The 13,672-nt window shown below is 50.5% G+C and overlaps 1 protein-coding gene across 6 annotated transcripts in view; it reads right to left on the reverse strand.

Moving 5' to 3' along the window:
- Window positions 1-313: 313 nt before the first annotated feature.
- Window positions 314-13,672, reverse strand: part of TNRC18 (trinucleotide repeat containing 18) — a 45,712-nt gene continuing 32,353 nt past the window's right edge. For all 6 annotated transcript variants that reach the window (XM_015876742.2, XM_015876743.2, XM_015876739.2 and 3 more), the window contains 13 exons: window positions 11,688-11,927; window positions 9,469-9,911; window positions 8,779-8,940; window positions 7,796-7,937; window positions 7,268-7,385; window positions 6,915-6,990; window positions 6,491-6,599; window positions 5,505-5,621; window positions 5,071-5,235; window positions 3,588-4,876; window positions 2,973-3,209; window positions 2,545-2,619; window positions 314-2,042 (listed from right to left, as the gene is read on the reverse strand). In XM_015876742.2, coding sequence (XP_015732228.1) covers window positions 1,836-2,042; window positions 2,545-2,619; window positions 2,973-3,209; window positions 3,588-4,876; window positions 5,071-5,235; window positions 5,505-5,621; window positions 6,491-6,599; window positions 6,915-6,990; window positions 7,268-7,385; window positions 7,796-7,937; window positions 8,779-8,940; window positions 9,469-9,911; window positions 11,688-11,927 — 3,380 coding nt within the window. In that variant the 3' untranslated portion in view covers window positions 314-1,835. The remainder of the gene's footprint in view (window positions 2,043-2,544; window positions 2,620-2,972; window positions 3,210-3,587; window positions 4,877-5,070; window positions 5,236-5,504; window positions 5,622-6,490; window positions 6,600-6,914; window positions 6,991-7,267; window positions 7,386-7,795; window positions 7,938-8,778; window positions 8,941-9,468; window positions 9,912-11,687; window positions 11,928-13,672) is intronic.

The following is a 13,672-nucleotide window of genomic DNA, read 5'->3' on the forward strand; positions in this document are numbered from 1 at the left end:
GGTTGGGGTTGGGTGGTGGTGTGTTGGGTTGAGGTTGGGTTTAGGGTCAGGGCTGGGTTTTGGGTTGAGGATTGAGGTTTGGTTTAGGGTTGAGTGGTGGTTTGGTAGTGGTGGGTTGGGTTGGGTGATGGGTTGGGTTTGGTGGTGGTTTGGGTTGGGTGGTAGTTTAGGTTGGGGCTGGGTGGTGGTTTGGTGGTTGTGGTTTGGGTTGAAGTTCAGTGGTGGGTTGGGTGATGGTTCTTTTTTCTCCTGTTTTTTTTTTTCTTTGTTTTGTTTTTTTTAGAATTTCATAACTTGGTTTTTCTTTTTTGTCTTTTTTTTTTTTCTTTCCCCTCACAGTTTTAAAAAGTTTATATTTATATTTATATATATATATTTATATTTATAATTAAAAAGTTGAATCCATTTAAAGATTTATAATACAGGAGGGCTAAAGAGTCTTTTGGTACATTAAAACTGTACAGGTTCAAACTGTCACTATCCGCGGTGCCCGGGGCAGAGGTGGGACAGCGCAGCACCATTGTGGTTCAATCTGAAGTTGAGGGGTGACTGTGCAGGGACACCCAGGCCCCCAGGGTCTGGTACGGAGCAGTACTGGGGTAGATGATAGTTTGCAAGCTGTCCAAGCTCTCCCCACCAGAGCCTGGGCTGCTGCTCCCGGCCGAGCAGAGCTGTGCTCCGCATCCCAGCGCTGCAGTGCGAGTCGACAGTTGCAAAGATCAGTGCGTCTCTTGGGAGTTTTTGTTTAAGTGCAAGGATGTTGCATCGTTCTGTTCTCCTCCGGCATCCCCCCCACCTTGCTGTGCTGCTGGCCAGCTGTGGAAATGCGGCTTCACATCCTGTCCCTGCTCCTTCAAATGAGAGGTGGAGGGCTTCCAGCCAGCTGACTGCTCCATGCAGGCGTGAGATGTGAAGCTGAGTGAGCAGTGATAAAATCCACTCCACCACGGGAGGCACCCCCTGACCTGCAGCCTCCTCTGCTCCAAGCACCAAAGCAGCGTCTCCCAGTCGTTTCCTTCCCTGCTTCTCTGCACTCTCACATGGAGCTCTTCGGCAAGCATCACCCTTTTCTCACCATGCATCTCCTCCTCTATCTCCTTTTTGGGAGAGGAGAGTGGGAAGGGGGACTCAGCCCATCTAGGGCAATGGGAAAGCAGCACTGCAGGTGTAACAGGGGCTCACCTGGCACCTCCAGCCTGGAGGACCTCCTGCCATCTCCATGGCGGGGCCAGCGCTGCCCTTTTGTGCTCCACTGCTGGGCGGGGAAGGGGAACCGCAAAAAGGTGCCGGGAGGATCGAGACGAGGCGCTGAGAGAGACTCATCTCCTTTCTCTTTCACCCTGTCCTTCCTAAAGGGTCATGTGAAACAAGCAGGGAATATAAGGACGGAGAGGAGCGTACGCAGAAGGTCAGCAGGTGTCCTTCCACATACCGGCAGCTTCTGAGTGACTGATGGGGGCAAATGACACAAAAGGGATCCCTCCTGCTGGGGGGGTCCCGCTGGTGAAATGATCATGAGACCCATGTGCTTTCCAGGACCAAAAGGAGGAAGGGAGAAGTTGGTCAAGTGTCACCTTAATTAAAGCCACTTCCTGAAGATTCTCGAGGCTCACACACCGCCGCTACCACCCACGGCATCTTCCATGATTGCTGTAACCGCTTTCCCAACCCCTTTCTTCAGCCCTCTCCTTCCTCCCCATGTCTCTCGCACTCTCCTGTCTGTAGTGTGACAAGGAAGTCATGAGCTTTGAAAGAAACAATCATGTCGTCTGAACAGGCACGTCCTCAGGTTTGTCCTGTCCCTTTCCCAGGGCTGGCACGTGCTCCCTGGGCGGTCAGCAGATGACAGGGACCCCGTCAGTGTTGAAGATCATGCCCGTAGTGGGCTCATAGGTCCCTGCAAGGTAGTAGAGGTCCTCACTGTCTTGATATTTCTTAGTCTTTAGCATCTGCTCATACTGATCCAGACCAACAACGAGACACTTGTGTGAGATGGTCTGGACATCGTTTTCATCCACGTGAGAAGACTGATAGAGAGCTCGCTGCATTACAGGAAGGGGAAGAGGCAGACAGAAAGGAGTAATTAGAACTCTCAGCAACTGAAGCATCATCTGCAATACACAAGAAAAACATCCACCAGACTATCCAGGGCTTGTGCTCATGCAGAAACCCCCAACCAGCCCCAGGCAGGGGTACTAGGAACACCAGGGGGCTGATCCCAAGGGCAGCATGGACGTGATCAGTCCTTTACACCAAACCCAAACCAAAGCTCCCACAGAAGGGAACCACAGATGCAAAGTGTGCTAACAGGGCAATACAGAAGCCTGAAGTTTATCACCTCCATTTCAAGGATGCAATGCAAAGACAGAAGTGCTGGCTGAGTGCACTGCTCCTCCCAACACCCAGCACCTATTCCCATCCTCCTAAATAACACCCATCCAAAGTCCTGGAAACTGCAGTCTCAACAACTGAGCTAAAAGTAAAAGCCATAGAAGGTCAGAGGCTTTTCCCCAGCAGCATCAGTTGTGCAGTCACAGCACCAACCTCCATGAAGTCCTTCCTCTGGTTGGATGCCTGCAGAGCTGTGGACAGACTCCTGCCTGATTTCTGATCCCAGCGCTACGCCCAGAAGGAAAAGAGAAAACAGAAATAAGAAAGCAAATTAATTGGATCTTCCACGTTATCATCCACTGTGCACCACAGTGCCTTTATAACCTCAGCCCCACCCAAAGGCAATACAAACTCTTGATAAACTCTTTCTGGACTGACACACACGACTATTTCCAAGTGGAATAACAAACACCCTTCCCTGGATCGAGGGACATCAGGCTTGTCTACAGCCACAGCATGAAATGATGGTTTTGCCCCCATTAGGGTTCTAGCAATGAGCCAGTCCATACTTCTCCTTGTCCTCAGGGGATGAACACAGACATGCAGCTTTGCAGCCTTCTCAGCAAAGGCGAGAAGCCTACCTTGCCTTCGTTGAGTTTCTTCCCAGGGTTAGTTTCCTCTGGGTGATAAAACCATTTGACTCGGACCACCATGTTGTTCCCCCATGACTCCCACATGCTCTGGATCCGGCCAATGTAGGGCAGGTTGGGGCGGCCAGCTGAGAGGAAAACCGCACAGTCTCCAATGCGAATGATCTCCTTGCCCCGGACAATGGCCTTGTAGAAGAGCTTCCTGGCCTTCCCTTTCATTCCTCGTCTCTGCCAAGAGAGGATTACATAGGTGAGCATCTCAGGTTTCCCACATCCTACATCCTGCCCTTTTCTGCTGGCAGAGCCAGACCCAGCCTGGTAATGACACAATCACCACCTCGCCAGGACACTCCACAGCCTCAGCTCTACACACTAATGGAGAATCAAAGATGGAGCCCATGATGGTCTTCAACCACCAGGTCAACTGCATTCCCACAAGAAACAGGACAGAGAGACAGGCCATGTGGGACAGCTCCCCATGACACAGTGAAGGCCAACCCCAACCTCCTTGCTACCTAAGCAGGAGACGCATCACAGCAGTAGAGCATCGCCAGCCTCAAAGGGAAAGGCTCCCTTTCCCAGACTAATGGGAATGACTTTGCTTACCTGCGTGGGCTTCCCAAACCACTTCCACAGCTGCCGTGCCGGGAGGAAAGCAGCGATCTTAGGCCTGTTCTCCACTGACGGCAGCCGCTGACGCTTGGCCAGCTCCTTGGTGGTGGGCAGGTGGATGCCCTCTCGCTTTTTGGGCCTGCTCTTGTTGCCGCTCTGCTGTGCTGCTGGCTGCTGTGCCGGCTGCTGTGCAGGCTGCTTCTGGCTCTGGGGGTGGGAGGATGCCCGGGATTTCCCTGTCTGTTTGGTTTGCTTGGGAGGAAGGGTTTGCTGCACTGAGGAACTTGGCTGGGCCTCAGCTACTTCATCATCAGAGCTACAGGAGGAGTCTTCATCTGTAGTGGAGGAGGAAGAGGAGCTGGAACTCGATGATGAGGAGGTCGATGAGGCAGAGGAAGAGGAGGAAGAGGAGGAGGAAGAGGAGCTGCTGCTAGAAGAGGAAGAGGAGGAGGAGTTGGAGGAAGAGAGAGGAGTGGATGCTCTTGAGCTGGTTGAGCTGCTGTCCTGAGCCTCCCCTCGGTTTTTCTCAGTCTCCTCTTCTCCCTCTGACTCAGAGCTGCTGTCGCTGCTGTTGCTCTCAGACTCCTCTACAGCTGCTGGTGCTGCTGCCTTGTCTTCCTGGTCCTTTGAGGCAGTGAGGCTTTCTGCCGAGCCATCAAACTTTCCCCCAAAGCTGGCAGGGTCTCCTTCAGCTGCTTTGGCTCGTGAGGATTTCTGCTTGCCCTCTGCACCCACTGCAGGTGAATAGCCCAGCCCCAAGAGACTTTTGCCATCTCTGCGACCAGCCAGACTTGAGTCCTCCAGCATCCTCATCGCCTCCTTCATCTTCTTTGTCTTTGGAGACATCACACCCTCGTGGTCCAGCTTGATCAGGATTTCATTGTCATGTTTCCTCTGAGCCTTGACCATGGTGCCAAATTCCTGTGCCTCTTCTGTGGGCCTCCCTTTCTTGGCCTTGGCTTTCGATGCTGAAGCATCACTGGAACCAAAGGCTGCCAGTGTTCCTGGGAGGTCACTGTAGGGCTCTGTGCTGAGGATGCTGCCAAACACAGCAGGCTGGTAAGTGGGTTGTGGGGGGCTATGCAGCTTAGTGGAGATCTTCATTTTACTGGCTTTTGACCGCTTTTCCTCTGTGGGGACAGGAGACCCTCCAGCAGGCAGTGGCTGAGATTTTCGTGACCCCTTCACACTTGATTTGCCCAGGCAGGCTGGCTTCTCAGGGACTGAAGAAGCACCAGGTGAAGGCTCTGCCTGATCCTTCTCTTCAGGCTGGGAAGCCTCTTCTGCAAAGCGGAAGAAAAACACAGGCATGGAGTTACCCACTGAGACTGGTACTAGTACGTCAGACACACACAGACATCAGTCCCAATTAGTCTCTGAATTGTTCCTGACTGCTTAAGGCTCCCTGCAGAGGCACACAGGTCCTCACTATGCAAGGACTCTCTCAACTCCAGGCCTGGCAGTGATGACAACCTACCAGCTTTTGCCTTGATGCTTGGCTTTCTCCCTCGCCCTTTGCCCTTTGATGCAGGCTCTTCTGACCCCAGCGTAGCCCCTTCTTTTCCTTCTCCAGCATCTTTGCTGGATTTACGACTGCGGCGCTTGGTGCTGGGTACCAAGAGGGCTGGAGAAGGCTCAGCACCTGGAATAGATCAAAGAGATGTTGAAAAGCAGTAGAACAACATGCACAACAGAGACAAGACATGGGAAATCTGTCCCTCCCAATTTTGCTATAGAGATCGGGCCTTTTTCCCAGTGGGTCATGTTCCACCCCCTGTTTGCATATCCATAATTGACGGTGCAACTTTCGTGATTGAAAGTTTGCCCTAAAATCACTGAGGAAGGTGGTTCCAAACTCCCTACATTTCATAGTGGGAAGTGTCAAGAAAGAAACGGAGCAGAAAGACTCACACTGGATCTTGTAGTCAGGTGGGAGAAGTCGAATGTGAGACAGTGGGATGCGTCCTGTGTCCCCATCATCAAACTCTACTGTGATGAGATCGCCATCTTCCTCCAGATCCAGGGTTCCTGTGGGTTGCAAGAGAAAAAGAAGCTGTAACAGACAAACTCAAGAGCACAAAACACTTGCTAAGAAAGTGGAGACTCAGAGGGAGGCACAGATCCTACACTAACTCCAAAACATCCCATTTCCCACCTTTCCTATATGGTTGTGTCCAGGGAGAGCACAGAAGATTTAGACCACAATGAAAAATCCCTCATAATACTAAACCATCCCACCTAGTGCAGAATCTGTCTGTCAAAAGCACAGAGAAAAACTACTGCAGTGTGACATCCCTCATCACCTCCCTGTTTCCCTTCTCTTCCTGAAGGTTTTTTTTTTTCACTGCAGTATCTTTTATGACCTGCATTTTTCAACTACTCTCAGCAAACAGCAGAGTTCCTGTAACAACATCAACATTCCATGTATCTGGTAAGTAATCCTTCCTTTATACATACAAAGCATGACCAAGAACCTAAAAACAAGACCAGTCATGGCACAATTGTCCAGGCTTCTTCATTGGCCTTTCTATCAGGCCAGATGGGGGAGACATCAGGAAGTGTCAGAAGCATAGCTGTGAATGGCAGAGTGATACAAATCCTCCACAACCTCTGCAATAATTGGTACCTCGACTGGAGATAATTCTGCCTTTCTGAAATGTGTCAGGTTTCCTCAGTATTTTAAGCTCCTGAATTACTCAGACCCCTTCCTACCCCATGGCTCCTGGATCATAAGATGCTACCAAGTCAGCATCCCAATCAAGTTGGGCATGACCTGGAAGAATGAGCCAACCGCTGACACTCACAGCAGACCTCAGGACTATTCCAGACAAGCCTGACAACCGTCAGGACATTCAGGACAGAGACATCCCTGGCTCACAGCAGCTGGGCAGCCTTACCTCGGACAACCGTCCCTGGGTAGAGGCAGCGGTACTGCTGGCTCCAGTAGGCTGCAATCCTTGTGCCCTCAGGCAGGAATCGCACTGAAGGTGGCTTCACATCAATGATCTGCTCAGGGCAAAAGGCAAGCGATTACTGATACTCTTGGCACCAGCACAGATCATCCCATCACATTCAGCATGTAGCAAACCAGATCTGAAGAAGACAAGAGACAGTTCCCCCGCTGGGAGACGGCCTCCTGCCTGCACACATGACAGTATGAAGGACTATTCCTGTTAGTGGGGACCTCCACACCAGTGGGAGCTCTGCCCAGAGTGTCTATGTGGGCAGAAAAAGGGCACTCCTGCAGCCCAATACAGTTAGCCACTTCCACCCCAGAACAGGCCCAGGCACCAAGAACAGGCACCAAGTGGCCTCACATACCGCTTCCTGCAAGAGCTGCTCCAGGCAGTAGATATGGGGTCTGTTTCCCCTCTCGCCTTCTACCACCACACGGTATCTGGAACATAAAGGACCCAATTAGACACAGCACGTGGAAGAGATCACCTGGATCAGATAACACCTCCCTGAGCCCTGCCACCAGACAGTTGTGAAGATTTAATGAAAAGTAATTAGATTTTCCTGAGCACTCACAAAACAGAATGAACTCTCCATCCCTCCCTGCCAGACTCTGTCAGTTGCTCTTCAGACATCTCTGCACCAAAATCTATCCCTGCATCAGCTACCTCCCCTTTCATCAGCAGAACCCAGGCAGATACAGCAGCCCCACAACTCACATGTCAGGTGAATGCACGGTCTTGACATGTCCAGCATACAGCAGCTTGTCATCCATGGGGATGAGGACACGCAGGCCATCCTTCAGCTCATCCTTGTCAATTATGCAGGAGCGGGGAGCTGTGAGGTGTTGAAGCAAGGTAGGGATTAGAGAACACCACAGAGGAAAAAGCAACCGCTAAGGGAGAGGGAAATCTCATTCCCTCAGCACGACCCTCCCCTAGGAAAGGACCAGCAAGCCCTTCACAGAAATGTACCCTTCCTGGTAATAACAATATGTCAGCAAATGAAAACAGGGCAGCTCAGAGTCTGGGCTTCATCTAGATGTCAAACAGAGTTGGCAGCTCTGAAGAGGCTTGTACCTGGCAAGCTAAATTGACTGTAAAAGTGTTTTCTCTACCTCAAGGAAGGATTCATGGCTTTGGATAAGGAATGTATGAGAGCAGCATAGCTCTCCCCCAAGCAGCCCTGGGAAACTGATCCAGCTCTGCTACTTGTACAATTAGCCCTCCCAGCCCCCCTGCCCTCACCTGGTGTGGGTGGCCGCTCGACAAGCATGCTCAGTGGGATGTTCTCATCCTCCGAGAAGCTGCTATCTTGGTTGGGTTCAAAATCCTCCTCCGCTGCCATGCTCTCCATGAGCTTGCTGACAGCTCCTCCTTTCCCTCGGTTCTGCAGGAGAGCAAGCAGCATGTCAGCTGGATGCCAACCAGCAACACTCTGATCCCATCTCACCTTCCCCCAGCAACAACCAACCTGAGGATATTGGGACAAACTTGTCTCCATCCTCAATGACATTAAAACACACAGAGAGACAAACAGATAGACCCAAAATTGTTTTTTGACTAAAAAAAAAAAAAATCTTTGTTTCACTGGGTTTTCTGCCAAGCATCACTGACAGCTGAGCAAAAGCCATTTCACATACCCTTGCCACATCTCACTCCTGCAGGCTGGGAGAGGTGCCAAAGAGCAGACAGCTGTAGCACTGCTCTGTGCTCACCACCCCTCTGCAAAGAGCCTGTCTTCACTAAACACGCAGCAGACGCCATTCCTATTTTGTCTCAAAGCCTCACAATTCATTTCTTTCTGTTACACACAGACCATAAGCGTTACACTCAGAAATCATGTGAGAAGATGCAGTACTGTGTGTTACGATAGGCTGCAGTGAGCAGAAAGCAATGGTGGCCTGGCTCACCCAGCGCTGAGCACAACTCCATCACCATCTCCCCGGACTTTGCTTTTTCCCAAGGCTCTCCCTCCACCCCCATCTCTATGCCTTAGAGAAATTCTGTCTGCTCATTAATTTGGGGCATGAACCCAACTGAACACTAGATGGTAGCAGCAGGCATTGTTCTACCTGCTAGCCTTCCTGGGAATTTAGGCTTCTCAAATGTCGTGCACCAACAGAGCTTGCATTCAGTGTCTTCCCTGCCTCGTACTGCAGCAGTCCAAGGAAAAAGCAGGGCTCTGCCGACCACCTTCCAGCTCATGCAGTTCAGAACCAGTAACTCACCTCCTTTTTAACCTCCTTGGCTTTCACCTTGGCTTTGCTCTTCTTGGTGGAGCCCAGGGCATTGGCCAGGCTGACCCGAACATCAGATGGGGAGCTAGGGATGCCAGGAGGAGACATGGACGAGGAAGAGGAGCAGCAGGGTGCTTCTTTACCCTTTTTCCGCTGCCAAAAATAAAAGTAAACACCATCAGTGAAGAACCAGGCTTATAGAGAAGACGGGTAGAGCAAAGCAGGCCATTCACAGTCAGCCAGCAATTCACTGACATTCTATGTCTCCCAGCTTTGCATTCAAGCTTCACAGATTTCAGTAAGAGTTTCTCATTACCCCAGAGAGCAATTCCTGCCCATCAGCCCTTCCTTCAAAGAGCTCTAAGAAGATCCCAGCTGGCTTCATGCCACAACTAACCTGTCTAACTTTTCCCACTATCACTGATCCATCATTATATGAACTGGAGCCAAAAGCAGTTGAGCTTTCAGCCAAGAGGAAGAGTCAGCAACCAGGAGAAGATCACTGCCACTACCAGCCAAGAAAGGCCCTTCAAAGGCACCGTGAAGATGTCAAGGGGGACATGGGCAGCCAAACAGAATGTGTACTCAACCCTTCACTTGTCTAGTGGAGCCCATCACCCTCCCTCCCTTCATCCTGAGCTCCCAAGCATCCCACATCAATGCTGCGAACATGTTCCCCACCTTGCTTAGCTCCTTCCTGTCCTTCCCCTTGCTGCCCTCCTTTTTGGGACTCATGGGAGCCCCCTTTCCACAGCGCCCAGGCTTGGAGACAGGAGTGGAGCTGGCAGGTGCCGTGGGGGTCAGCATGGCTGAGGATGTGGTGGCATCATGGAGGAAGATCCGCTCACTCCGGCGCCGGTTCCACAGGTCGTCATCGCTGGCCTCCAGCCCAAACTCAAAGCTCAAGTCCTTGGGGGACTTGAACTTCTTCAGCTTGCGGCCTTTCTCAGACCCAAGCTTGGCTTTGTCAGCACTTCCAGACCCAGGCTCAAGGCTGCTTGGGGTCTGGCTTGATGGGATGCTGCTTGTTTCCAGAGACCCCTTCTTCCCCCGCAGCAATCCCGAGGGTGACTTCTTCCTGATCTTGATCTCACTCTCTGAGTCAGTGTATTCAAACTCCGTCCCTAGATGCAAAAGATTCAATCATCAGTCAATGCTCTGGCTGAGCACGAGAGGAGCCAAACATGGCTAGAAGCTTTTGGACTCCACAGGAGATGTCAAGCCTGTTCAACAGCGCTCTTGTATCCCACTTACAAACCCTAGCACCCTTAAAACATTCTCTAGCCCTCCACAAAAAGAAGCTGCTCACTTTAAGGAAAGTACAAACCCCACATACTGAACTTTCCTACCTTCCTGGGAGGGCTTCTCTCCAGCCCTACCTTTTTCAAGCTTATTTTTCTCCTGTTGGCCAATAGACACCACAGAGATATTTACTGGCTCAAATAACTGCCATGAAGTCAAAACAGGTAAAGGATCTTTTGTCTGTGGCAGATGGAAATCCCCTCACACTGGCCACTGCTCAGCACAGCAGTACCCAGCATCCCAAAATACTGCAGTAACACCAAGATGTTGACCACCTACAGTGTTTCCCCTCTTCCAAACCTGATAAAGGAGAGTAATATCATACAGCTACAGGGACAGAAGGGAAACTGAGGCAGCACCCAACTGTTGGTGTGACACTGTCTGAGGCTGACAGAAGTTATTCTAAAAGCCAATAGTGAGCAGCTCCATAAGATAACTAGCATGTGCAGGAGAGCCTTAAGAAAGGAATTCCACAACTAAACAGCATGGGTAGAAGAAAATGTGCAAGGCATAGGCATAGAGAGACGGCATCTTATTTCAGTCCTTCTCTTTTAAATATGCTCACTTTCCTGGGTTAAATGCAGCCTGCAGGAAGCAGCTCACCTCTTCTACCCAAACAGTCTCCCCTGAGACAGCCCCAGCATGAAAAGAGCCAGGCTGTCAAAATCAAAGCTGGCAATGCTCAAGATGAAAAGCCCTTTGGAAATTACAGCACCCGTTCTCCTCCGTCACTGCTGCCTGAGACAATTTCTAGATGTTTCCAGTTTCAAGGAGGGCAGGTTACAAGGCGATAAATTCTTAAGCGAGGCTGTTGGAACAAGTTGGCAAAAGCCTAATATAGCATGGAAATGGTGCTAAAACAAGCTGGGCTCCCAAAGAAGACATCATTTTCCATTCTGAGGCATGCTATAAATTCCATTATCACTTAATAAATATTAATAGAGAATTTATAAATGGAGCCCATATAGATCTGTCTGACTGGGAACGATGTCACCCAGGGGCATTTGTGCAGCAGGGCATGGGAAGGAGATGAAATAAAACTCCAGTTCCTTCTAACACTGAAACTGAGAGACAGGGACAGAGGCACAGAGCCTGGCACAGCAAACAGATGAGCAAAGGAACTCCTGCTTTGAGTCCTTCTGTCCAGTTTCTATGGGGACATGGATGGGATGACCAAATTTAAGAGTTAAGAATTCTTAAGAATCAAGTTTTCTTCTGTTTTGATGTCTCTGCTTTTCTTGGGCGCTGAAAATCAGCTGCATTTAGCACGTGCTTCCTTCCCCCAAATGCAGCAGCACTCTGTCCAAGGGGACACCTCATCCCACTGTTAGCGTGACTGTTAAGGGTTTGCCAGGCAGGAAAAGAGGAAACTCTGAGGAAGCCGCAGGCAACTGCCCCTAGGGAAGCCACAGCTGCAGCTGCTACAACTGCCATTCTCATGACTGCTTCTTCTTTTCCTGCCAGACAGTGAACCCGCCTTCAGTATTAAGTAGCCAAAAGCAAGGACATGTCCGGATAAGAATCTGCTTTCCTGCAGCACAGCTGATCCTGAACCTTCCACCTTCTCCCCTGGCACAAACCCTGAGCACACGACTCACCCATCAGGCTCTGTCGCTCCTCCTTCTTCTTCGCCTTCTGCTTGGCCTCCAGCTGGATGATGGAAAGCGGAGGGGGAACGATGGGGCTGGGCATTGCGCTGGCAGCAAACCTCGCTAGCAGGCCCAGGCCACTCTCATCAAGAGCAGGTGATGAAAGCCTGTCGGTGCTGTCTGTCCCATAGTCCTCCACCTCTTCCTCCTCTTCTTCGTCCTCCTCCTCTTCTTCCTCTGAGCTGGAATCTAGCACGCAGAAAAGAAGAGGCCTGTTATAAATCTTGCAGAGCTGTGCATCAGCCACATCCCCACCCTGAATCAACAGCTCTGCTCTGAGCTCCCCAAAGCAGCACTGAGCCACCCCTGAGCTAAGCCAGAAGGTGCTGGCCACAGACACACACATCTTTGTGGCCATACAGCTGGCATCACCCTGCCTACCACCACCCATAGGGGACACGGCAACACAAGGTATGGTAAAGGACTCATCCAAGGCAGGGAAGGGAAAAGCAAGGTGTCAAAAAGGAAGCCACGCACCCCTTCCCTGCAGCTTTCAGGAGGAATTAAAAGCTTAACTTCTTCGAAAATCCCAACCCTGAAGCTGTGGGATTCCCCTCCCACCCACCACTCCTTCCTCCGTAACAAAATCCATTAGTGTAATCAGAACCAGAGCTCAGGATGGAAGGGGAATACCAGAGATCAGCCTGCATCGCGGCAGGAGGCAAGGAGGACATGGAGAGGAGAAGGGACAGGAGGCAAAAGTGCCAAGAGGGGGAGGGAGGGAAATAATAATTTGAAAGTGATGGATTTGGAATGCAGAAAGAGGAAAATCGTATCTGCAGATGAAAGGACACAAAGAGCGAAAATGGCATTTACAGGGAGCGGGCTTCAGCAGTTAGCACTGGAGATGGCAACGAGAGTGTTGAAACGCTCTGCCTCAAAACTCTCTGTGCCTTTTGCTTCCCTCTCTACAGCTCAGGAAAAGCAGAGAGCTGCCCACAGCCCCATGTGGAACTATGGCCAAGAAATCAGCCTGGGCTGGCACAGAGCACCGGGCTGGGGTTATCCTTTACGTTGTGTGCACAGCAGGCACATGGGGCAGATGCTCTGAGAGGGGTATTGCTCCCTTCCCAACAGCACATCCCAAGGGTCTGCCCATCAGCCCAAAGGCAATGAGTTTTAAATCCATCTCATCCACAGTTAGTGCTGGTGGGAGTCACTGCACAAACACCACACACAAACACACACACACACAAGCACATACACATGTATATATATGTCTGTATATATATGTTTGTGGTCTTTCTAACTGCAAAAAGTAGGTCTGGGAAACACAAAGGCTTAAATAAGATCCCTGAGGCTGCTGAGAGATTCCCACCACTAGCAGGAGCCCTGCTCTGCTCCCACAGCCTCTGCTGCCCACCAGCCCTGCCAGCTGCCCAAATAGGAAACCAGATCCCTTCAACATCAGCTGCAACGAAGATGAAAATCCTTTTCTTTGCACTGGTGCCCTCAGGGATAGATAAAAATGTTCTTGACACTTGGTTGTTAAAAAAAAATGCAGTAACACAAGAGTTATTTTTCCACTTTGGGTTGTTTTTCCTGACTTCAGAAATAGCAGGATATCAGAAAGCAGGGCTCTCATCATTGTGTTTTATCCAATGAAGTAACAGGTCGCACTTTCGTCTTCTTAAACAGCATCCATCAGATGGCTGCAGAATACTAACTGCTGGCTGCACAGAAAGCCCTTCCACACCTCAGGGGCTCAAATGATCCTTTTGATAGAGAATTGCTGCTAACCCAACAAACTTGCAGTGAATACCAAGACACTCACAGCCCTGTTCACTCCTTGCACAAAAACCACATGCAAAAAAACACCCCAATCCACGACAAATTAGGGTCAGGTTCCTTCCCCTAACACAAGAAGAGGCATAAGAGTTGCTTTTCTACCACATTTTGCCAAGAATTAAACACATCCAGGTGAACTCTGTTAT

Source organism: Coturnix japonica, chromosome 14 (assembly GCF_001577835.2).
Source record: "Coturnix japonica isolate 7356 chromosome 14, Coturnix japonica 2.1, whole genome shotgun sequence".
NCBI classification, from domain to species: domain Eukaryota; kingdom Metazoa; phylum Chordata; class Aves; order Galliformes; family Phasianidae; genus Coturnix; species Coturnix japonica.